The sequence below is a fragment of the Saccostrea echinata genome, unplaced genomic scaffold (assembly GCF_033153115.1).
Source record: "Saccostrea echinata isolate AGI-Se365-2 ecotype Australia unplaced genomic scaffold, CSIRO_AGI_Sech_v1 ptg000012l, whole genome shotgun sequence".
NCBI classification, from domain to species: domain Eukaryota; kingdom Metazoa; phylum Mollusca; class Bivalvia; order Ostreida; family Ostreidae; genus Saccostrea; species Saccostrea echinata.
Window position 1 is genome coordinate 12,450,172 of NW_026889761.1, and position 24,515 is coordinate 12,474,686.

At 34.2% G+C, this 24,515-nt stretch overlaps 5 protein-coding genes across 5 annotated transcripts; 2 read left to right on the forward strand and 3 right to left on the reverse strand.

The window, feature by feature from the left end:
- The first annotated feature begins 199 nt into the window (after nt 1-199).
- Nucleotides 200-4,421, forward strand: LOC133185954 (adrenodoxin-like). The gene is made up of 4 exons (XM_061321239.1): nt 200-363; nt 3,047-3,159; nt 3,682-3,814; nt 4,210-4,421. Exons 1-4 carry the CDS (start codon nt 200-202, stop codon nt 4,304-4,306), a joined length of 507 nt encoding a protein of 168 aa, XP_061177223.1. The 3' UTR covers nt 4,307-4,421.
- A 4,543-nt stretch (nt 4,422-8,964) lies between these two features.
- LOC133185011 (P2X purinoceptor 7-like) lies at nt 8,965-9,444 on the forward strand. Its single transcript, XM_061320076.1, has one exon. The coding sequence runs from the start codon at nt 8,965-8,967 to the stop codon at nt 9,442-9,444; it is 480 nt and encodes a 159-aa protein (XP_061176060.1).
- A 410-nt stretch (nt 9,445-9,854) lies between these two features.
- On the reverse strand, nt 9,855-12,879 carry LOC133185012 (uncharacterized). Its single transcript, XM_061320077.1, has 8 exons — nt 12,875-12,879; nt 12,574-12,757; nt 11,852-12,037; nt 11,660-11,762; nt 10,812-11,027; nt 10,461-10,707; nt 10,290-10,367; nt 9,855-10,170 (listed from the first exon to the last, which is right to left on the reverse strand). Exons 1-8 carry the CDS (start codon nt 12,877-12,879, stop codon nt 9,855-9,857), a joined length of 1,335 nt encoding a protein of 444 aa, XP_061176061.1.
- A 4,129-nt stretch (nt 12,880-17,008) lies between these two features.
- LOC133185013 (uncharacterized) lies at nt 17,009-17,956 on the reverse strand. The gene has a single exon (XM_061320078.1). The coding sequence runs from the start codon at nt 17,954-17,956 to the stop codon at nt 17,009-17,011; it is 948 nt and encodes a 315-aa protein (XP_061176062.1).
- Nucleotides 17,957-17,969: 13 nt separating this feature from the next.
- Nucleotides 17,970-22,580, reverse strand: LOC133185014 (uncharacterized). The gene has a single exon (XM_061320079.1). The coding sequence runs from the start codon at nt 22,578-22,580 to the stop codon at nt 17,970-17,972; it is 4,611 nt and encodes a 1,536-aa protein (XP_061176063.1).
- Nucleotides 22,581-24,515: the final 1,935 nt, after the last annotated feature.

Sequence of the window (24,515 nt, forward strand, 5' to 3'; positions counted from 1 at the left end):
AAACTAGATGAAATCTACATGTACATGTAGCAAAGAAAATCTTTGCGCCGAGAATAAGCTTTAAATGCTTTCTTGCTTTTAAAAAGGCTATTAACCAATAATACTTTCCAGTCACTGCAATCTGTAATATTCTCGGTACTCAAGCTGTTGGCTTTCTATTTCAATCGGGATCGACATTCAGTGGTCGAATTGAAGAAACATGGCAGCGAAAAATGTCACACGCTTCGTATTACCCAGATTTGCATCCTTTTTCCAGCGATTTAATGCCACAACTGTTCCATTGATATTGCGACGGAGAGCTCTCTATAAACCTGAGCACTTTGGAATGTTTTCTACATCTCCCAAACCATTAGCAAATGAAACGTAAGTAGCCCTTTGAAAATTCAGGTATCCTTCAGATATAAATTACATAAGAATGTTATATTGTTTTGCATGGATGACCACTGAATGATCAATTAAAGTTTATTCACTAAAATTTGTTATAAAAAAAACTTCACGACTCTTGATAAAGATTTTTTGTCTTTTGGAAATTTAAACACTATTTTAAGGGTATTTATTTCGAATTTTCTCTAAAACTGCATTTTGGTTTTTATTGAAATTGAACCTTTAATTAAAAAAAGATGTGTTACTACCAGTCTCAATCAATTCCCTTTAACTTTGACTCTAATATTTCTCCAAAAACATAAAGAGTTCATTTTATCTGAGGTCTGCAAGCAGATACTGCCTCAAACAAACCAACCTATTTATGGTCGTTTTTCATGTTCCTTCCAAACATAAAAAGGAAAAATTCGACATTCCATGTTGACATTCAAACCTCTCTTAACTGGTCATAGTATGATAAGTTCTAGGTTAGAATTGTCTGCCCCTTACCCATGACAAATGCTATCAGTTTATGCGAAAGACAATGGACCATCGGACCTGACCAATGTACAGTGCCTCATGTCTGATGTATCAATTTTTTGCACCGGACCGAAATGTCCAATGTCTCAGTGTTCGGTTTTGATTTTTACTATTTTGACAGAGAGTCCTAAAACATTTTTTTTTTGTTTTTTAAATATTGCACAATTCAAAGTATGTAAATGAGGGTGATTAAAGCCACATGGACTGTAAAATTTCCTTGGTTCTGCATTTTCCTATGTTTCACTTCCATACATTAGGTTTATCGCCTAATAAAATTTGGTCCTCTGTGTTCTCAATAACATAGAACCGAATATTCTATTTGACCCCAAAAAACTTACGCACTGACTGCTATCATTAAACTTAGTCTGTAAAAATATCATTTAACTGATGGAACATTCTATAAACTGCCTCTGATAGCCTTAGTTAGTAAGTAATTATGTGGGACAACTGCACTTTACCTGGTTGCACTGATAAAGTGCAGTCTAGTCATTCATGATATCACATTATACCTGTGTTTCCATGGCAGTTCTCAAAATACATGTAATTATCATGATTATTATGCAATTAAATGTAGCATTTCTTTTGCTCCAATAAGTTTGCCCCAAAAATGTGAGTATAATTTTATAGTCCCTATTCAATTTGAACAAAAATTTCATTAAATTTTCAGTTTGCAGCTGATTTTGAATATGTCCAATGTCCATATGAATTGTCACTGAAGATGCTGAAAGTTAAAAGAATATTATGACATACCTCAATTTTCATGTAATTTAGTAGGGTGACAATAAGCTTCATTGATCGGGACGGGGATACAATAGTAGCCAAAACTAAACCTGGTACATCCTTTCTGGATGTCGCCATTGACAGTGACGTGGAGCTGGAAGGTATAGCCATATGTGCTTTTGGGGAATGTCAGCTGAATCATATGGTTTGGTCAAAAATTGATAAAGTTGTTTACAGTTTTATGGTTTTCCCCTCTTGTATTACATGAGAGATTAAGAAAATTGTATATGAAAAGAGACTGTACATTTTGTGTAGGAAAAAACGTAAATGCTTTTGATTTATTGTGGCAGGGGTCTTCTTGAGTGATTTTGAAGTAGATATTGTGAAGAAAAGTATCTTATTTTCCCAGTTTTTGATAGAAAAATACAAGGTTCCATATCATGAATTGGGCAAAATTGACAACGAAATTCAAGATACCTGAGGGTTTGAGATATCAAAGACCAGTTTTGAATAATAATTGACACTTGTAATATAATTGTTATTCTACTGTTCATAAATGTTATGATATGAGTATATTTGTGAGTATTACTACATTGTATGACAAGGATTTTTATTTCAGTGATCGTTCATTCTTTAATATACAATAAAGATTGTATTAAAATATATATCACTTACTCAGTTGATAACAACATATAAATAAGCATAACATTGTCAGTTTTCACTATCATTTAGGGCTGGGATGATATATTGAGATATCGATAATATCAATTCAATGTGAGGATGATACACATATCGATACATAATTATGTTGAAATATCGAAATATCGCAAAAAATTCTGACTTATGTTTTTGTTTGTTTACATAACATTTTGGGTTAAATATGAAATACATAATAATTAATACCACTAAGATATATGATTTTGTTTTACAACAGATATACAACTTCTTTGAATAAATTATTCTTATTTGTAAAGAATTGTTTCTTTCATTTCAATACAAAAAATATTTTATAACCAATTCAACATATCTTGATACATATTATCGTGGCTAAAATATCGTGATACATATCGATATAGAAAAAGTTGTATCGTCCAAGCCCTACTATAGTCAGTGTTTGTTTCATACTCAGATGCGAGGCACACTGTATAAATGATATTAGAGAAAAAGTTCCTTTTAATATTGAACAAATGTATAAACTATAGGATTTACTTTTTGAATTATATTTACACGTGATAAATTTTCCAGGCTTGCTGGGTACCAAAATTTTATGAATTATACATATATTTACTACGTACAATATAGATTATTATTAAAAAAATATTTTTTGAATGGTGTTTTGTATGAGGTCTTATCATTTCATTGTATTTAATACTGCAGAATCTTATAACTATTTGAATAGCTTTTTATTTAGCCAATTCTATTCCAGAGTCACTGTCCACTTTGTAATGCCCGACGGCAGCAAGGTTTCAGCGAACTCCAAAGTGGGCGAAAATCTTCTGGATATCATTGTAGACAATGATATAGATATTGATGGATTTGGTTAGTTGTTCATTACCCCGTTTTAAATTTTATGAGAACTTATTTACAAAGCATAATGACTTCATGGGAAAAAATTACTCCTATTTAATAAATATTTGTTTTATAGGGTTTTTTAAGAACTTTTTTCAGACTTATTCAGACTGAATATACTATAGATGTCATTTAAAGTTACTCTTTTCTTTTTATATATGGTACCTAGTAATATCATTTAGAAGGTTATGTTTGCGTTGTATCATATATTAAAAAAAAAATTCATCATATATGACAAAGATACTGACATATGTCTGCAATGAATGGCATTTTTTCCTTTCATATACAATCTGTTTTGTCTACCATGTGAACTTTCAACTTTCATTAAAAAAATGAAAAATTTAAACATGAAATCATATAACTTTTCTGTCTCAAAAAAAGATAGTGACTTCAGCTGACATTTTCCCAAGCTGTTCATTTTTATGATATTGCTGTGATAAATCTTGAAATCCTCTGTTTGTAAATGACATTTGTATTATTGATTTGTGGCAGGTGCTTGTGAGGGAACCCTGGCCTGCTCCACATGTCATCTCATCTTCTCTAAAGAGGATTATGATCGGATTCCAGACAAACCCACAGACGAGGAATTAGACATGTTGGACCTCGCATATGGCCTTACTGATACGTGGGTATTTAAACAGTTGGAGGCCATAACTGATCCATAAGAAAACTGCTATTTTTTTCTAACCCTAAACTTTCAAAAAGAATAATTTGTCAAGAAGTTTAATTTCAATTTAATTATCGTCCATTCTTTCTCTCTCTCACACAGCTGTAACAAAATGGTTGTTGGATAACCTCAATGTTTATATATTTGATTCATCAGAAACAGTAATGGAACTTGGATTGGTGTTTTGGTCTTTAGGCCTCTTTGGATTAGTTCACATAAGTTATTAAATCTGGCTAAAAGTTTACCTGTAAGAAGAACTGTTATTGGTCCTTTAAGATATGATGACAAGTTCTGATAGGAATTCAACAAAATCATTGCAAAGGTTATGATGAATTTTTCTTTCATTTTTACAGATCTAGATTAGGTTGCCAAGTCATTGTGACAAAAGATATGGATGGACTTGAGGTCAAGGTTCCTGCTGGTGTAGCAGATGCCCGAGATCCATCATGACCATAGCTGTCCTGTAGGATATTAAAAACAAACCATAGAAAAGACAATATGAGTATTTAAACTAGATTCAACATCACCTTATATAATCTTAATAAAGACTTGTACGTGATACTAACTCTCATTGGTGATTTTGTTTATCAATTCTCAGATGACCAAATGTATTTACGTTAAGGCTCAAGTTTTTAATTGCACCTTGTAATGGAATGAATCATATACAACGAATGGTATTTTAAAATAAGAGACAATGACAAAGCTACCTGATATTTTATCTCAAATAAAAAAAAATGTATAATATTTCTCTGATACATGTATATGTCTATCATTAATGTCATATGTGATAATATTGTATGTTTATATTAATTGTATACATGGAAATGTGATTAAAACTAAATTGTAATGCAACTGTATACATGTAAATGTGATTAAAACTACATGTAAATTGTAATGCAACTGTCAAGTCACATGTGTTCTAACTGGCTAATGTGTTTATGTTTCAGGCATGTAAATAAGATCATTTTTGATTGCACATGCCAGCGGTACTGTAAATAAGTATGGTGACAGGGTTTTATACATGTATATGGGAAAATATGTTTTAATTAAATTATTATTTTAAGAATAGGAGGGTCATGGTTAGTAAAATTAAGGTGCAATCATCCTCAGGAAATCCAGGTACAATTTTGTTCAATCATGGCCCCCAGGGAGTAGGGTGGGGCCACAACAGAGGATAAAAAAAAATCCTGAGTATATATAGGGAAAATGTTTGAAAATCTTTCTTTCAAGAAAGGAGGGCAAGGATTACTATTATATAAATATGCAAGCATTCATAGGTAGTGCAGATTTAAGTATGTGTGAATAATGCAAAGAGCCCCCCCCCCCCCCCCCCCCGGGATCACAGTCGGGGATCAGTATCTTAAAAATTAGCAGGACCACTCTAAATTGCATTCTTTTGAAAACATGAAGTTATGTAGATTCAATTTTTTCTTCAAAGAAGAGGTCCTGGGGTTAAAGTAAGGCTAAAATCAGGGAGATGTTTTTATCTAGAGCATGTTTACTTCTTTTGCAGAACAGGAGGATTAGTCATAATGATACCTAATATTCAACGGGATATATTGATTCAAATTACCGGTGGGTTAAACCATGACCCTTTGGGGATAGGTTGGGACCATCAAATGGGGTTAAAAATGTCATGTGACTATTGATATATTTCTTAAAAATATGATGAACAGATAGGCCATGGGGAGTCATGTGAGCGTTGTAGCCCATGGGCCTCTTGTTTTTAATGTGTAGCTTACTCTGAAGCCTAAGATCACCAAACCTTGTCAGTTGATGAATTCTGCGGCCACACATATGTTGACCTAAAAGAAGTTCTGAATTATTGTAATTTATTTGAAATTTCATGGTCATATATATAGAAAAAACTGTCTTAGATATACCGATATTTTAATTTTGCCTTCATTCATAAAGTTTTGTCAGTTTATTTTATAAAGCTTGGAATAGAGGTTTGTGCAACCTAAAAAACAGGTTAAGATAGATACCTGGTATTGTAATTTTCTGCTTTGCCCAGTATAATGGTGTATGATAACCATCTAGCACACATTGAGATCTAGAACTGCTACAGCACCTTGGAACATATAGACACTTCGATTTTTGGTCTAATTCTACAATTATTGACAAGAGCGTTTCTATGCCTCTTGGTTCTTGCTTCAAACCAGGTCAAAACTTCAAGAGAATTTCCATCTTATAAAAAAATTTAAAAAACTATTCTAGGTTATAAACATGGTAATAAAATACATGTACATGTTAATTGATAGAAAAATGACCATCTTTAATAATTCTGTATGTATACTGTGTTTTGAATACCACGCCTCCAAAAGTTTTGACCCAGTTTCAATGAAACGTGGTACAGAAGTAGACTATATATATGAAAATACGTTATTCTCTACATCAGCGCCTAATCTAGATGAATGGTGTCCCCATGGTTACCTTGTACTAAAATATAACAGTGTGTGAAATTCTTTCAAATTACTATACCCCTGCAGTTTTGAATTAATTCCATTAAACTTTTATAAATAGCAATTGTAGAAATACATCAAATACACTATTCTCTGTTTTATTTTTCTATGATCATTTTTACCATGGTTACCAAAATTGGAATAATCCATGAAAATCTTTCCAAATGCTACTACTTATTTTTTTTAATATCGATCCTATTTTAAAACAATTTGATAACAGGATACCGAGTTTATAGTCATGATGATTGTAATTGGACAAGTTGACATAAGATCTGACATGTTGACGTAAATATCGGACAAGATTACATAAACAGCTGACAAGTCGAAATAAGCCGCCATAAATTTTGAGAAAATTTAACCCATGATACAAAATCGCCCTATGTTTACAGTTAGTAAGCTGTAAATAACAAAAGATGCAGGAAGAAGTAGGGAATAAAGGGGTCCAGTAGATCATCATTCTTGTAGTTTATCTTCAATTTGTATTTTTTATTATACGAAAATTTATAAGGCGCTAAACATAATTCTAGAATTACTCTAAAGCGCTGTAAAATATAGATATAATAAACAATGAATAAATTAATTAAACTCACTTATAATATGTTTAAAATTATAAAGTGGCAGTAAATATACATACATGCAATTTATGTTGAAAAATAATAGATGCTGTGAAATTAAGAAAGTGATGTTACAAGTAAGGTTGTCATGGACAACCGTGGCCTCAAATATGAAAATAAGTTGAATCGTGTAGTTGATCAAAAACGTACATTTGTATTCTGGATGATCTCCGACCTATTTTTATTATTCTGGAAAAATGAAAATTTTGAAAACTGAATTCATAATAAATAGATACAGATAAATCACGTTAAACAAACTCTGTAGTTGGAGTCAATATTCAACAGGGTCGATTTTCAACGTTGAAAAATGAATCCAGGTCAATTTTCAACCCGGGTCAATATTCTACGTTAAAGCTATCGCGCAAGAATATAAAGCGTTATGCGTATTACATGCGATACGGTGTCGGCACTATTTCTCTTCTCTACTAATATCTCAATTCCATATATAAGACGTTTGGTCATCGTCACGGGCTGATGCACACTGACCTAAAAGGCCTAGTGTATACATTGATAGGTATGTCAAACCTGTACTGTCTGTGGGGATTTCTATTTCATTCAAGTAATACAAAATGTAACACTAATCGTAAATCAGAAATGAATAAAAATAATAATTAGTAAAAAAAATAAATAAAATCAGGATTGAGTAAATAATGTTTTGACACACACTAATAACTTACACGTTATTACAATCGAACTGCAGTGAGAGACACACATCGAACACTACGAAAGTGGACAATTTGTGGAGACAGTACAAGTTTGATGGATCCAACGGTAAGTAGAAATAAGCATAAAAACGATCAGAATAAAGTATCCAAATTCTTTTACGAAATACATCCAGAACACATTCACGCCCTTCCGACATGCTGACAAGTCACTTGACAATCCAGTTTTGCTAAAAATAGATAACATAATTTCCATTTTCGTGCGCATGCCTCTCAATGGGATCGGTTATTATTGACCATTTTCCTGATGATTGCATTTTATCTTTGAAAAAAAGTAATAATATATAAAAGCAGGATTCACCGCATTGTAAGGTGTGGTTTTAAATGTTACTTATGTAGTTGTAATCGATTTTTACCAAGATCCTGTTAGCTACAGATTTGAAGAAAAATTGAGTAAAAAAAAATATTGGAGGTTATATAAAAATATTTGTAGGCCTCCTTTTTTCCTAACTAATATGAAAAAGGACAAAACACATATGTACACGTATATTGAAGTTGTATTTTTCTTGATCAAAATAAAGCTTTTCTTCATTAAAAAAAAATTAGATAGTACAAACATCAAAAAGTTTCCAACAAATATGTACAACTTGTACTGTTATTACACATGTAAAATATTTCTTCCATATATGTACGAAAATAACGCCATACAAAATCCATAATAACTAATGTTTGACAGAAACCTACAACACAAAACATGTACATACCGTTTTTCTTCATACAAAAAAAAAAAAACAAAAAAACAAAAACAAAAAAAAACACCCAATAATTTAAATGGTAATTATAAATGCATGACCTGATATATACGTGTATTTAAGAGAAATAAGTTTTTACAAAATAAGCTGTTTGATACTCTCTCTCTCTCTCTCTCTCTGTCTCTCTCTCTCTCTCTCTTCCAGGCTTATTGATAATGTATTTTATCTGCTTTCATAGATAAATTGTTGTGCATGCCAAAATAGAGGGCAGTGCAAAAGTTGTGTATGCAGGAGAAGGGGCTGCACAAACTGTAGAAATGCTAACTGCCAATTCAGGGAAGCAGAAGGAAATCCACAACAATCCAGGTTTCACCCATATGCCAACAATAGCAGAAGGAATTCAAGAGGAGGAGATGGTGTCCCTTCTCTTAATCAAATGCTGGAAGATAGAGCTAGACCTGAAAATAACAGAGACCAGGGTCAGGCAGTTAGTTTGCAGGTACACCAAAATTATACAAGAATCAACGGACACAGAACTAAATTCCACACTTTATGCATCTGTGTCTTTATTATTTTAAACATGAAAATTGTTCATTATTGCTGAACGCCATTACCTCCATGCCAGAGGCGGAGTTGCGTGCAAGAGTATCAGTTGCGGCGACACTGCTTCCTGACGTACTGGCCCCATACCTCTTGGAAACAAGTGGATTTTGTTCGGGTAACTTCAGTGTTGCCTCATGGTGTTGTTGTGGGAGGTGTACCGTTTTCTCTGACCCACGGATGAACATCTGCTGTGGTCATCCCCACTGCATCACCACGAGGCCAGAATTTCGCAACCTATGTCTCAGACATGATGTTATTGAGATTGCGAACATTCTGAACTGGAGTTTCCGAACAAATCTTGATCCTAGTTTCAGAGCCAGTACGTTCAGGAACCAGGCATACCGCAATTTTGTACTCTGGCAGCATGGGCGGTTAGGAGCAGGAAGGCGAGTTGTAGTACCATCCTGTGTCTGTCGTCAGATACGACTTCGATTTCCTGAAGTCAATCCTGTGGACTATAAGGGCTATGAGTCTTTATACTCTGATTCAGATTAAAAGAGAAATGTTACTTACCACAAGGTTTTCTTTTTTTTTCTGCTGTTTAAAAGTTCCTTAGATGACGGTGTAGTTTCTCCAGAGAGATTAGTAGCGATTTGATCCAATGTTTTTGCTTGTAAACTTTTCGTATATGCTTCTCTTCGGGCGCCATATGTTTGTCTCAAACAACTTGCAATGAGATCTAAAAAAATTGTACTGAATAATTTAGTTATATCTTTACAGTGATAGATTTTTACCCCCCCCCCCCCAAAAAAAAGGAGGGGGAAGAATAAATACAACCTGTATGTATAAACAAATTCAGAAAGAATACGGCATGTTTATAAGGCAATGCATACTTTATTAATTTCATTACCCCCCCCCCCCCCACCCCCTAGTTTTTAACATAACATATGAAAAAAATATCTTATTTACGTACCAGGAATATAAGTATAACATTTAGCTACTCGTCTATCATAAGCAACCCACTGCTTCGTTTTACGAGAAAATTGTACGACAGGGACACTGGTTCCATCCTTTGCTTGCTGAATCTCTCTGTCCAGATGGTGATTATAGTCGATGACAGCAAGTTGGTTCCTGATGACGTAGGAGTCAAATCCAAATGACACTTGTTTTGGACAGTAGTGCAGGAGAGTGTGGGAATAGAAATTTTCAATTGCCCACGTTTGTCTACAGGTAGTGTAATAATTGAAGTTTCCAGTAAACTCCTTATTTACGACGATTTTTCTATATATAGAAATAAAAAAAAATTCATGATTTCTAATGATCTGTACTGTAATTGTTTGTATAGATAGTAAAAAGAGCGTACGTCTGTTCACTAACTTCAATAAATAATAAATACGTACCGAAATTCTGTGTAAGTAGATGAATTCTTAGAAAGCCACTTTTCCATACTTGTATTTGTGTCTTTAGCATGATTACATCTATAAGTTTACAATTAAATAGATAAAATCGCAATTTTTTTTAAAACAGTTCAAAATAGTTTCATTGGATATGTTTTCATAATGCATGGTTACCTGCCACCAGACCATTCATGCTCGTTTGTAACATGGTGCAGTATTTTAAACCATTTTTTAACCAGTTTTTGGGCATCCCCACCGCACGAACTACAGCAATACCAGAAGTGGTTTACAGTAGGGCGGATCCATGGTAATAGACTGCGATGGGCAGCTTTCTTTGCAGCATCCCCCAACATATATGCAAGCTTCTTAGCTTTATGCCAAATATCCAAACTGTGGCGAATGTGTTTAAACCTATCCGATTCTAAAATGACAATCAAATTTTATTGGAACGTGTATATACTTTTATCTGATTATGAATAGATAATATATACCAGATAATTCCAGTAAAGTATTATAAATTATTACTTAGCAAAGCAATGATCGTTCTGCTGGCATCAGAAACGATTTCCCAAATCACCAATGGATAATGGTATATAACCTTCTCCAGTCCCCTCTCAACCAACAACTTTTCCATTTTTGGACTGTATCTCTGTACTTCCCTGGAGTCTGCAACATCTAAGTGCACAATCAACCGACTTTCGCAGTCCATAAACACTGAAGTTGCTTTGTTAGCGGAAAATCCTGCAAGACAATTCACGGCTTTTACTGCTGTCATGACAGACATATCCTCATGCGCGGATCTAGAGGGGGGGGGGGGTCCGGACCCCCTGGAATTTGCAGAGTTATTAAATTTATATACTAAACCAAGTAAAAAGTGACCTTGGACCCCACTTAGAAAACGCAGACCCCCCTCGAAAACGCGGACCTGTGTCAAGTTGGTACGAAAAGTCAAATGTAAGAAGTCAACCACTAACACCCCCCCACCCCCCACCTCAAGAAATATAGGTTTTTCACGTTTGGGCGGCGAGTTTACATTTTTTTTTTTTTTTTTTTTTTGCTTGTCAACAAATTTCTGGGTTGGATTTTTTTTGACTGGGGTGGAATCCCCCCCCCCCCTGGAAAAAATTCCTGGATCCGCGCATGATCCTAGTAGTACCAGTAGGTGGGTGGGGACTGTTCCCTTCATTTTTCTTTCATTTCTCTATTGTCAAAATTTTTCAGTTTTTTCTCAAATACCCCCCCCTTTCTATTTGAAAAAGCTGTAACATACTTGTATAAAAAAATCACTATTTTTTTAAATAACAGATTACTGTTTATTCAGTATATCTAAAACCTGACATTCATTTAGCTATTAGAGTAAATATCTCCTGTACCTGGTGAGTCATATCGGACGTCAACTGCTAGGCTCAATGGCTTGCTTGCTAATTTTTTATGCACATTAGTCAGATGTTTTTCAAAAAAACTGTTTATTGCCTCCTGCAAAGAGAGTAATATCTAGTTTGTCTACTTTGAATTTCCTTTTTAATTGCAAATATTATTGATTGAAAATTTAAAAAAAAAATTACCTTATACAGAAGTTGATGATGGTAAAATGCACGGGAACACCCTGTTACTAAGTTTATAAACTTCGCTCCGGTGGCAAACTTACTCCAAGACGCGCCAGATAACAGTACCATCAATTGTATTAGCAGCGCCACCAGACTCTTCCCACCATAAAAAGGGGTCGAAATCCATTTGTTCTTGTGGGAATTCTATTTTTCAAAAATGTATAAAATCAACTTTCATCCAAAATTATTACAAAATCATTGAGATGATCAGATAAGTGTAAGTTTATACCCCACCCCTTTTCCTGTCTTGTATATTCGTGTAATAAAAGAATTTCTTCAATTTACTTTCCTCCACCTAATGCTATTTTTATGAACCCTTCTGTTCTACTTTTGTTTATCCTTTGTAAAATAGACCAGGATTGTTTTTTTAAAGTGTACATGTATTTTTTTTTATAATCATCTTATACATTTTAAATTCTTTTATAATATGTACGGATCTCAAATTGGTCAATGCAAAACGTAGTTATGTCTAATAATCAATTTACTTTTTAAAAAATTCATTCTATTGCATTTTATTTTCATTTTTTTTTTCTTTTTTTACAGAATAAGGTTAGTCAGTGAACTATTTCGTTTCTAATTGATGTCAGACACCTCTCGTATATAAATGTTTTGATCAATGGAAATATCACACAAAGATGATTGGAAACCTGGATTTGTTTTTTTCTTTTTTGTATACATACAACGCAGAGGTACTGGTATTTTATACCAGCAGCAATCTTCTCCCCTTCTTGTATGGTAGAATTATCAATGCGCTCTCCACACTCTGAACACGTTGATCTTTCTATAAGGTAGAGAATTTCCCTTTCGCCGACGATAAACCTCCTGTCCTTTACAAGATGGATTTCCTCGTCTTGCTCGTTTCTCCTTCAAACATAAATGAGTAATGTAGCGTATATAAATATAGATAAAGATTTTATAAGCGCTTTTGATTATGTGGCGCAGAGAGAGAGAGAGAGGGGGCTCATACTCGTGCCATATAGCTTCATCTGCGTCGTTTTCTCCCTCTGTATCTACATCTTCTGGATCCATGGTCTCGTTTGCATCATCGTCACCAAATATTTCTCGTAGTAATTTTTCCACTGTACTTTCACATTCCTACGTATACATGCATATTTTTATTGAGAATAATAGAGTTATTAACGATGAAAGAATATAATTTGAGAGATATTGAACCTTTATTTCCTTAAAAAATGACTACATGCATACATATGAATATTTTTATTTCACACAAATTCTTTATAAGGCATAAAGTGCATGGATTGTTCCAAAAAGTATTTAATCCATTTTCCCGCTTCATATAATAATGATAGTACAGAAGCTACTTTTTTTGTAGAAATTGATTTTTTAAAAAAATCATAGTACATGAAAAGGGCGAAGAAATGATTATAATATAGATGAATTCATACACTGTAATCAATCAGATGCAGGATGATTTTTGTTTGTTTGTTTCTTTTGTTTTTTTTTCTACACACAATGACTACAAAGTTATATCATTTTACATCTTTTCAAAGTGGTTCAGGGTTGGTGGCCTTCTTTTTTTTTTTTTAAATGAAATTGAAACTCTGACAGAGATCCTTTTTCAGAGGGCAGACCATAAAAAAAATAATAAAAATAAAAAAATAAAAATTATCACCTCTGTATCTGAAGTCTCTTCCTCAGATTCCATCATGTTCACAGAAACCTTTATAAATAAAAGTGATTGAAATTCTACACAAATTCAGGTGTCCAAGCTTATGCTTTATTTCGACATCTGATTTTTGTACGTTTAAATTGTACGCTTTTATATATATATATATATATATATATATATATATATATAAGTGAAATTTCCTCAAATATACCGGCTTACATTTTGCCTATTAACCCCATTGAAAAATGAAAGAAAGGCAAGAATTCATCTGAAAACATGCACCCTCACATTCATGTAATATATATAAATCTGCCCCCCCCCCCCCCCCCCCCGGGAGTTCTGCAGAATATCATACAGACTAGTTAAAATGTGTAGAACATAAAAGACAGAGACCATTTTCTCTTTGTTTTAAATACTTCTTGCAAAACCTTTAAATAATTAGCAGGAGGATGTATTTGAATTATTGAATATATTCATTGAATAAAAAAAATAATAACCGATCCTTTTGAGAGGCATGCGCACGAAAATGGAAATAATTATGTTATCTATTTTTAGCAAAACTGGATTGTCAAGTGACTTGTCAACATGTCGGAAGGGCGTGAATGTGCTCTGGATGTATTTCGTAAAAGAATTTGGATACTTTATTCTAATCGTTTTTATGCTTATTTCTACTTACCGTTGGATCCACCAAACTTGTACTGTCTCCACAAATTGTCCACTTTCGTAGTGTTCGATGTGTGTCTCTCACTGCAGTTCGATTGTAATAACGTGTAAGTTATTAGTGTGTGTCAAAACATTATTTACTCAATCCTGATTTTATTTATTTTTTTACTAATTATTATTTTTACTCATTTCTGATTTACGATTAGTGTTACATTTTGTATTACTTGAATGAAATAGAAATCCCCATAGACAGTACAGGTTTGACATACCTATCAATGTATACACTAGGCCTTTTAGGTCAGTGTGCATCAGCCCGTGACGATGACCAAACGTCTTATATATGGAATTGAGATATTAGTAGAGAAGAGAAATAGTGCCGACACCGTATCGCATGTAATACGCATAACGCTTTATATTCTTGCGCGATAGCTTTAACACCGGTTCAAGTTTCTGGCAAAGTCTATTCTATATATTAAATGTACTAAACTTTATGCATGATACTTTTAGGAATGCTTTCTAGTTAAGATTTATATTTTTCTGATTACTTAATTATAAATCTTACAATGGTAAGCTTATGTAACTAATTATCTTATTGTCACATTAAAATCTACACGTTCCTAATCGAACACGCAAGCAATTTATATTTACCTGTGGGGAGCCTCCATTTTTACCGGGTTTATGTTACCCTGTTTTATACCTCAAATCACCGGACCTTTAAAATATTTGTAAGCCCGTGCTTGAGTTTGGACACGGCAGTCCTGGGAGAAGGACGTTTTCAAAACTTCTCAAGATCTGTTTGATTTATCTTATACACATGGCAGACCACTGAGGGTTTTACTTGTTTAGAATTTAGTTGTATGGTCCTGCTTCTCTGAGGTAAGCCTTATTTGTGTTTGTTTTTAATATTTTATAAAGTTGTAAACATCTCAAAACACCCAGATACGGAATTTCTAAAATATGCAACTTTAAGCTATTCTATTTGATATTTTTAAGTTCTGTTATTTATAGTTACTCGAAAATGTTTGAGTCTTAATTGTACGGTGGATTGTTTGTGTCTTTATTTGTCGGTTCTACGTTCTGTAATAACTATTGTATAGTAAAGCATTTATTGCGTTGTACATATTGTACTCACGGAGTAAGTTGTATGTCTATATTATTCTGTGTATGATATTTTAACAGGTCTCATTCCTGTATAGTAGTGTAGAGATGGCGGCCGGTACCAGTCACATCTCATAGTCTTGAACGCAAGACGGACGTGTAACCTCCTCGGCACTGGAGAGGGGGAAGTGTAAACCTTTCTCGGCACTGGAGAGGGGTGTCTGAGCCTCATTAGCGGCAAGAGACTGTAGTGTAGCCTAAACACCGTGTGGAACAAAACCATAGACGTAGTAGACATTCTAGGGACACGGACGACCACACACCAAACCAGTTTATTATGTTGTATAATATTATTATGCCCCGCCATGAATATGGCTGGGGCATATAGTGTTTGTCATGTCCGTCTTCCGTCCTTCCGTCCTTCTGTCCTTCCGTCCTTCCGTCTGTCCTTCCATCACACTTTGCGTTTAGCTCTGTTCAAAGCTCAGTTTCAAAGATACCATTCAAGATATTTTTATCAAACTTCATATGCTGATAGATATTGATGAGAGCTATGCAACTGCATCAACATTTTTTGACCTTGACCTTTCCTTTGACCTTGACCTCACTTTTCTTAAATTAGTGTTTAGCTCAGTTTTAAAGATACCATTCAAGGTAGTGTAATCAAACTTCATATGTTGATGCATACTGATGTAAGCTATTCAACTGCAACAACATTTTTGACCTTGACCTTTCTTTTGACCTTGACCTCACTTTTCTTAAATTAGTGTTTAGCTCAGTTTTAAAGATACCATTCAAGATAATGTAATCAAACTTCATTTGTTGATACATACTGATGTAAGCTATTCAACTGCATCAACGTTTTTTGACCTTGACCTTTCTTTTGACCTTGACCTCACTTTTCTTAAATTAGTGTTTAGCTCAGTTTTAAAGATACCATTCAAGATAATGTAATCAAACTTCATTTGTTGATACATACTGATGTAAGCTATTCAACTGCATCAACGTTTTTTGACCTTGACCTTTCTTTTGACCTTGACCTCACTTTTCTTAAATTAGTGTTTAGCTCAGTTTTAATGAAAGCATTCAAGATATTTTTAACAAACTTCATATGCTGATACATAATGATGAGAGCTATTCAACTGCATCAATATTTTTTACCTTGACCTTTCCTTTGACCTTGACCTCACTTTTCTGAAATAAGTTTTAGCTCAGTTTTAAAGATACCATTCAAGATAGTGTTATCAAACTTCATATGCTGATACATACTGATGAGAGCTATTCAACTGCATCAACATTTTTTGACCTTGTGTGGCAAATCACAATCACACGGAAATCTTCTTTATCATTTATTATGGCGATTAAAGGCAAATAACAAATCCACAGGGGTTAACAATCACAATACCACATTGGCTAAGATATTCAGAATGTTTTCTGATATATACTTAATCTTTGTTTCAATCTAATCTCAATCTTTTTCTCAATCTGAACTATGATCACAAAAATTGTCACTTATATACTATGAGGGAAACATCTAGAAATAGAAAGTTCTGTAAAATTCTAGGTCATCATATTCTCACATATTCTAGAGAATTCTTGATTATTCATTCAAGTAATATGTAGAACATTCTAGATTTCACATAATTAAATCAATTCATTAAATTTCTATAAATGTTCTTGAAATTGCGACTGTTCGCAACACTCCCAAGGCCAAGGAAAGTCTGTCATGAATTTAATTGTTCTTTAATCAGTTTTGTGGCTTTTTCAGCAGCCTGTCTCTTTGCTCTAGGCAACGGAGGAATATCACTGACTGTTGGTTTTTCCTTATTTGCATCACTGTCACCATGATCTGAGTTATCGTTACATTCTATAGGATAGAGTAAATTTAAAGGTCGGTTTAATGTCCTTTTGTTGGGTAACATTACTTTTCCCGATCTGAACTGACCATCTTGACTTACTGTCAAATCGCAAATTTTTCCGATCTTCCAACTTCCTCTAGGTAGATCTTCTTTGATAAGAACAACATCACCAATTTTTACTGGTCTATTGTGTTGAATTCGTTTTCCTTTTAATTTATAAGATGTTCTTTCTCTTAGACTTAGAAGATATTCATCTCTCCATGTCTTCCAGAATGTATCTAAAAGTCGTTGACCTTTCTTCCAAATTGCCAACAAAGTGTTCACAGAGCTTGCATGGGGTACATAGTCTGGATCCATGGGATCAAAATTTTCACTATCTTGAAGTCCTATTTTGGGGTTCAAAGTGAGGAAATGTGCTGGAGTTAAGGTGATGTTTGAATTAATATCATCTCCAATGTAGACTAAGGGTCTAGTATTCACAACGGCTTCAGCTTCTGCAAGCATAGTTCTCATCTGCTCATTTGTTAAACAGAGTTTTCCCATAGTTTTTCTTAAGCATCGTTTGACAACACCAACCAGACGTTCATAAAATCCTCCCATCCATGGTGCCAGTTCCACAATAAATTGCCACTGAATCTCTTCATTTGCAACATAACTTTGGACATCTTTATCAGAAGTGACTTTTTCCCAACCTTTTTCCAACACCAGGCTTGCAAGTTTGAATTGAGCACCGTTATCAGAGATGATTTGTTTTGGCTTGCCAAAACGTGCAATAAATCTTCTAAGTCCTAGTAAAAACTGTTCTGTGGACATGTCCTGCATGAGTTCAAGATGTATAGCCCTTACTACCAAGCAGGTAAATAGACACACCCATACCTTTTTTACTGCCAGTTTCTGTTTTAATGAAGATTGGTCCAAAGTAATCCACTCCGGTGTATGTAAATGGTGCTGATTCACTTACACGTTTCTTTGGTAGTGGAGGCATTAGCGGCATCTTGTAAGGACCACCCTCAAACCGCTTACAGACTGTGCATTTCTGTATTATTCTTCTTACTTCTGATCTTCCCTGTGGAATCCAGTATTCTTGACGAACCAATGATAACGTTTGGGAAACTCCGACATGAAATGATTTTTTATGGATGTAATCAATAATTAGCCCTGTCACATGGTTCTTTCTTGGAAGAAGTATGGGAGTTCTTGCTCCTTCTGACAGCTGAGCATCTTCGAGTCTTCCAATACATCTGATAATTCCTTCCTGATCTAATACCAGTCCTAGTTGACTAACTAAATTGTTTCTCCTATTTTCTTTGAGCGCGATTTTGATATCACTATAATTCTGAGTTTGAATATTCTTTATCACAAGAATTCTGGCATTCTGTAGTTCTGAGGAAGTTAGATGGTTCGCATGCATCTGAATTTTCTTCGATCTTTTGATAAACCTTAGAATCCATGCTAAAACTCGAATAAGACGTAAAAATGATGAAAATCTGTGGTAGTCAATAATGCTTGGATATCCAGTTGAGTCGGAATCTGAATTGTTTTTACTTCCGTTAGGACTCTCCCCAGCCATCAGTTTAGCTTCATAAAGTATCTTTGGAGTCTTGCATTCTGATTCTATGGCATTTTGAACTTCTTTACAGGTTTGTTGACTGTTCCATGAAGGCCAGTCATCTCTCTTTTTAATCAACCATTCTGGACCATTCCACCATTGTTCCAATTCTTGAAGAGTTGTAACTGTTGTTCCTCTGCTTGCAATATCAGCTGGATTATCTTTTGTAGATACATATTGAAAATTGATATCTTTGTTGTTTCTGATTTCTTTTACTCTGTTTTCCACAAAAGTAGTTAGAGGTTTCTTCATTCTAATCCAATGCAATACACACTGGGAATCAGTCCAAAGGATCTTTTCTGTGATAGTTAACTTAAGTTGCTGTTCAACAAAGTGTACACATCTGACTCCAATGACAACAGCTAACAGTTCCAATCTAGGTAGTGTTATTTTCTTAAGTGGCACTAATCGAGTTTTTGAAAACAGCAGGTTGACTGAAGTTCTTTCATTGTTGCTCTGGTGTAAATAAACCGAACAGGCGTACGCTTTCGTTGATGCATCACAAAAGCACATTAAATTGTATGTCACCGTACCAGAAAGTCCAATAAAACGAGGAATATGAGAAATGGGAATATTATCCAGATCTGAGGATATATTTTCCCATTGTTGTATGTCTTCTTTGGTCAGTTCTTCATCCCACTCTTTCTTTTGGTTCCATAATGTTTGTAGAAACAACTTTGTTCTCAAAGTAACTGGGGTGAAGAATCCAAGTGGATCAAAAACAGAAGCAATTCTTTGAAGGACTTTCCTCTTTGTGATAGGTGGAATCTGAGTTTCATCCTTTGGACTGTTTATAAATATGGAGTCCTCAGAAAGTTTCCAAGATAAACCAAGAATTTTTATGGTTTCTCTGTTAGCTTGATCAGCTGGAGGAATACACTTACTAAATTCTTTGGAGTTAGATGCCCATTCTCGTAAATTCATTGACATGACACTGAAGATTTCTTTAGCATCTGTGTATAGTTTCCTAGCCTCTGAGACGGACTCTACACCAGTGATAACATTATCTACATAGATATTACCTTTTATGTTTTCAGCTGTTGCAGTGTTGTAGTTTCCAAGATGGTAATCTAAAGTTGCAGCCAACAGAAAAGGGCTTGATATAACTCCAAATGGAACTCTCGTAAATCTATACACTTGAATATTGTTCTCTGTTGTTGGAGTGTCAATATTCTTTAACCAAAAGAATCTTGTCACATCTCTGTCTTTTCCTTGTAATTCAATCTGCAGAAATGCCTTTTCTATGTCAGCAATAATTGCAATCTTTTTCATTCTAAATCTCAACAACAGTCCACACAAATCATTTAGCATCACTGGTCCTCTGTAAAGACATTCATTAAGGCTGTTATACTCTGGTTTTAACTTTGCTGATGCATCATAAACGATCCGCATTTTTGTGGTAGGTTTTGTTGGATCAATAACAGCATGATGGGGTATGTAGTGTTTGACACTATTCTTTACTTCACTGTTTTTTGTCACTTTCTCAATGATGCCTTGCTTGCACTGCTCCTGAATTATTTCATCATATTTGTGAAGTAGCTTTGGGTTCTTTTTAAGTTTTTGAATTAAAGATCTCAACCTTCCAAAAGCAAGTTCTCTGTTCTCTGGGAGTTCAGGTTGCTCATCTTTCCATGGCCAAGTGACTTGGTATCTGCCATTGACTAGTTTTATTGTATCAGTAAAGTTTTTCAAAGCCTTGTCATCATCTGATGAGTGAGGCTGGTCTTTGATTCCAATCGTTTCCAAGTTCCAATACTCATCCAATGATGGCTTCAAGGGCAAACATTGATCGACGGAGGAATGTAGGCAATATTCTGTTGTTAAGTTATTTCCATTTACAATCAGCATTTCATGTAAATGATCTCTGGACGCCTCAAAATTTTCTTGTGTTCTTCCAGTGAGAATCCATCCTACCTTTGATGATAGTAAGTAAAGTCCAGGGTTAACTTCAATTTTCTCTGATGATACTAAATCAAGATAATAGTCATTTCCAATAAGGATGTCTATGGTTGAATTTTCTGTAGTTTTTGGTAGAGTATCAGCAAATTGTAAATGTTTCCATTGGTGCTGCATCTTTTCAGTGATGTTAGGTGGCAACGGTCTTCTATGTATTGATCCAGTTATTTGAGGCACAACATTTGCGTCAATTCTCATGTAGTGCCCATCCTTTAGTTTAATTCTTAAAGATACATTTGGAGTTTTTACCATCTTCGGTTTCGTTGATCCAAAGGTGATGAGTGATATTTCTTCTGTTCTTTTCCTCTGCAAATTCAACCTTGAAGCTAATTCCTCAGTAACATATGTTCTTTGAGACCCAGAGTCCATCAGAATTCTAATAGTTTCAACTCTCCTTCCATTCAGATCTGATGCATCAATTCTTGCAGTTTGCATTAGCACCATACTACCTGAGGACAATAGACTGTTTTCTGGTATATTGTTAACTGGTTCAGAATCAAGAATCTCTGCTTCAACAAAGTGTGAGGTTTCTCTCAAAAGCTGTATCTTCTTATTGCAGAGACTTCGGTGATGTTTCTTTGTCTGATGGCAATGGACACATGGTTTGTCTACTTTGCAGTCTATGCTCAGATGGCCTGGTTTAAGACAAATGTAACATCTTCCTTTGATCTTCTGTTTTCTTTCATCAATTGTCCTGAATTCTTTGCATTCATCACTCCAATGATTTCGTTCACAGAAGATACAAATGGGATGTTTTCTTTCATATTTATTTCTTCTTTGTGATTCTTGAAATGATGTTGTTAATGCTTCTGCAGATGTATGTTTTCTTTCATTTACATATGACATTCCAGGTAATGAAGTTTTTCTTGCATGTTGTTTCTCATGAGAGTCTAGATTGTCCATATCTGTAGACTCTCTGGCTACTATGTAATTATCAAGAAATATTCTCAGCTTTTGCACAGTCCACTTTTCTTTCTTTCCTTTCTGTATTTCTAATTGTAATCTGGCTTCCTTTGGTAACTTTGTTATTATCATGGAAACAAAGACATCTTGATTTACATCCTGTTCCAAGGCTTCTAGACTACGCATATGGTTTTCTAGTTCATCCAGTAATCTACGGAGACTGGAAGTGTTATTGAGTGCAGGCTTAATGTTGATGAGGTCCATGTAATGTTTGTTTATTACAGACTGCACATCTCCGAATCGTTCCTTCAATATTGAGAGAGCTACATCATAATTTTCATGGGAGAGCATAAGGCCGGAAATAGCAGATTGTGCCGTTCCTTCCATTTTACTTTTCAAGTAGTTGAACTTCTCAATGTTGGAAAGCCTCGAGTTCTTGTGCACTGAAGCTTCAAAGGAGTCCCAGAATTCTTTCCATTTTAATTTATCTCCATTAAATGAAGGTAGTTCAAACTTTGGAAGTTTAACTACTGGAGTTTCTTTCTCTTTGTAAATCTTCTCTTTCCTGTGCAATTCCTGAATTTGGAGTTCTTTGAAATGCAAAAGTTGTTCCTGCATTCGTGTCTGCAGATCTATCATGTGGTCTATTCTTGGGTCATTTGATGCTTCCGTCTTCAAATATGGAATGTCCATTTGCTCCAGTCTTTTTTCTTGTAGTAGAAGTTCTTCAGAGTGCTCTGTAACTTCAGAGAGCAATTCAAACAGCATCTCACTATCTTCAGTAAATTTTTCAATTTCAGACTCGTTGTCGACTTTGCCCTCTAAGGCAATGGAAAGTTCTTTCATCGTTTCCTCGAGTTTTGCACCAAAGTCCTTTAACCGCCTCAAGGAAGATTGAACCTGCCTTAACTTGGTTGTCAAATCCTCTTCTTCAGCTTCTGATGAAAGAAATGCCTTACTTTTAACCATTTCTTTGATAAGTAAATTCTTGTACCTTGTACAAAGTCCTTTCAAGTATGAGGTTGACATCTTCTTCTTTTCCGTGATAATTTCTTAATTTCAGGTTCCAACTCCCGGGTTCCGGCACCAAACAATGTGGCAAATCACAATCACACGGAAATCTTCTTTATCATTTATTATGGCGATTAAAGGCAAATAACAAATCCACAGGGGTTAACAATCACAATACCACATTGGCTAAGATATTCAGAATGTTTTCTGATATATACTTAATCTTTGTTTCAATCTAATCTCAATCTTTTTCTCAATCTGAACTATGATCACAAAAATTGTCACTTATATACTATGAGGGAAACATCTAGAAATAGAAAGTTCTGTAAAATTCTAGGTCATCATATTCTCACATATTCTAGAGAATTCTTGATTATTCATTCAAGTAATATGTAGAACATTCTAGATTTCACATAATTAAATCAATTCATTAAATTTCTATAAATGTTCTTGAAATTGCGACTGTTCGCAACACCTTGACCTTTCCTTTGACCTTGACCTCACTTTTCTTAAATCAGTGTCAAACTTCATATGCTGATACATACTGATGAGAACTATTCAACTGCATCAATATTTTTTGACCTTGACCTTTCTTTTGACCTTGACCTCACTTTTCTTAAATTAGTGTTTAGCTCAGTTTTAAAGAAACCATTCACAATATTTTTATCAAACTTCATATGCTAATACATACTGATGTAACCTTTTCAACTGCATCAACATTTTTTGACCTTGACCTTTCCTTTGACCTTGACCTCACTTTTCTTAAATTAGTGTCAAACGTCATATGCTGATACATACTGATGTAAGCTATTCAACTGCATCAATATTTTTTCACCTAGACCTTTCCTTTGACCTTGACCTCACTTTTCTCAATTTGTGTTAAAATGTTGCATTACTAATATACCCTCGGCGGGGCATTCATGTCCTATGGACATATTTCTGGTTTTCTAGCATATTTCTAGTTTTGTTAATTAAAATGTATAGTTAAAATGTAGAAAAGATTTTCTGTTATTTATTTATTATGGGGAGTTTGGATCACTATTCTCTACGCAAGGTCATTATTTGACACTTATTGAATATTTATGAATCTGAAATGAGAATTTGCCTCATAGACTGCATTCATGGAGGCTAGTTTTTGAAATCTCTTTATTGAACATTTATATGAATTATACTATGGTGAGAACAAAATCATGTGAAGTTACTGATCTATTACAAAACTCTTACAATTTTAATCGAAAATTAAAGTTTTTGTTCTGGTAAATGATGGTCAATCTGGACTGTATCTCAAACGCATTAGATGCTTTATTTTTTAATTGCCTACATGTACATCTACAATAAGTTCTGAATGTCTGTGTCAATAGAAGATTCAGTGATAAATGTTATCTAGATTTGTCACTCTGTGTACGTTATCTCCTTGAGGACTTATTTAACTAGGGTGAAATCTTTCACTAAGAAGATTACTATAGTACTTTGTTTTTGTGAGCTCAATATCCCACTCTTCATGACTCTTAATATTTCGTAGCGAACATTACTTGTGATTACGTATAATTGACCAGACTTAGAAAAAGCGCCCCCTACGGGCCTGTTGACATGTTTTCATAACACAGAATTTTGTAAAAAGATCATTCTTCAGGCGGCGTTTAATATTTTCTGATAGATTATTCCTGTAATTCAATTGTTTGTAAAAGTATATAGGAATGGATTTAAAAAAAAAAAAACAAAACAAAAAACAAAAAAACTCGTATCCATAATGTACTGCGCCTCATGCAAGGCTGTATTTATTGCATTGTATAATGAACATCCTATGTGCATGTATTTCCCTTAAATATACCAGTAGTTTTCAGGTTTTATTCTAATAATCTATGTGTAGCTGCAACAGTTATTTGAATGGTC

What these genes read in the sequence shown, in the direction of transcription:
- LOC133185014 (XM_061320079.1), bottom strand. Translation starts at nt 22,580, where the DNA reads ATGGTTAAAAGTAAGGCATTTCTTTCATCAGAAGCTGAAGAAGAGGAT.
- LOC133185012 (XM_061320077.1), bottom strand. An exon ending in ATCATCAACTTCTGTATAAG is followed by an intron (nt 11,763 to 11,851) that starts GTAATTTTTTTT and finishes CTCTCTTTGCAG; the next exon opens with GAGGCAATAAACAGTTTTTT. An exon ending in TCTACTTACACAGAATTTCG is followed by an intron (nt 10,171 to 10,289) that starts GTACGTATTTAT and finishes TTCTATATATAG; the next exon opens with AAAAATCGTCGTAAATAAGG.
- LOC133185954 (XM_061321239.1), top strand. Translation starts at nt 200, where the DNA reads ATGGCAGCGAAAAATGTCACACGCTTCGTATTACCCAGATTTGCATCC. An exon ending in AAACCATTAGCAAATGAAAC is followed by an intron (nt 364 to 3,046) that starts GTAAGTAGCCCT and finishes ATTCTATTCCAG; the next exon opens with AGTCACTGTCCACTTTGTAA. An exon ending in TATAGATATTGATGGATTTG is followed by an intron (nt 3,160 to 3,681) that starts GTTAGTTGTTCA and finishes GATTTGTGGCAG; the next exon opens with GTGCTTGTGAGGGAACCCTG.
- LOC133185013 (XM_061320078.1), bottom strand. Translation starts at nt 17,956, where the DNA reads ATGTCCACAGAACAGTTTTTACTAGGACTTAGAAGATTTATTGCACGT.
- LOC133185011 (XM_061320076.1), top strand. Translation starts at nt 8,965, where the DNA reads ATGCCAGAGGCGGAGTTGCGTGCAAGAGTATCAGTTGCGGCGACACTG.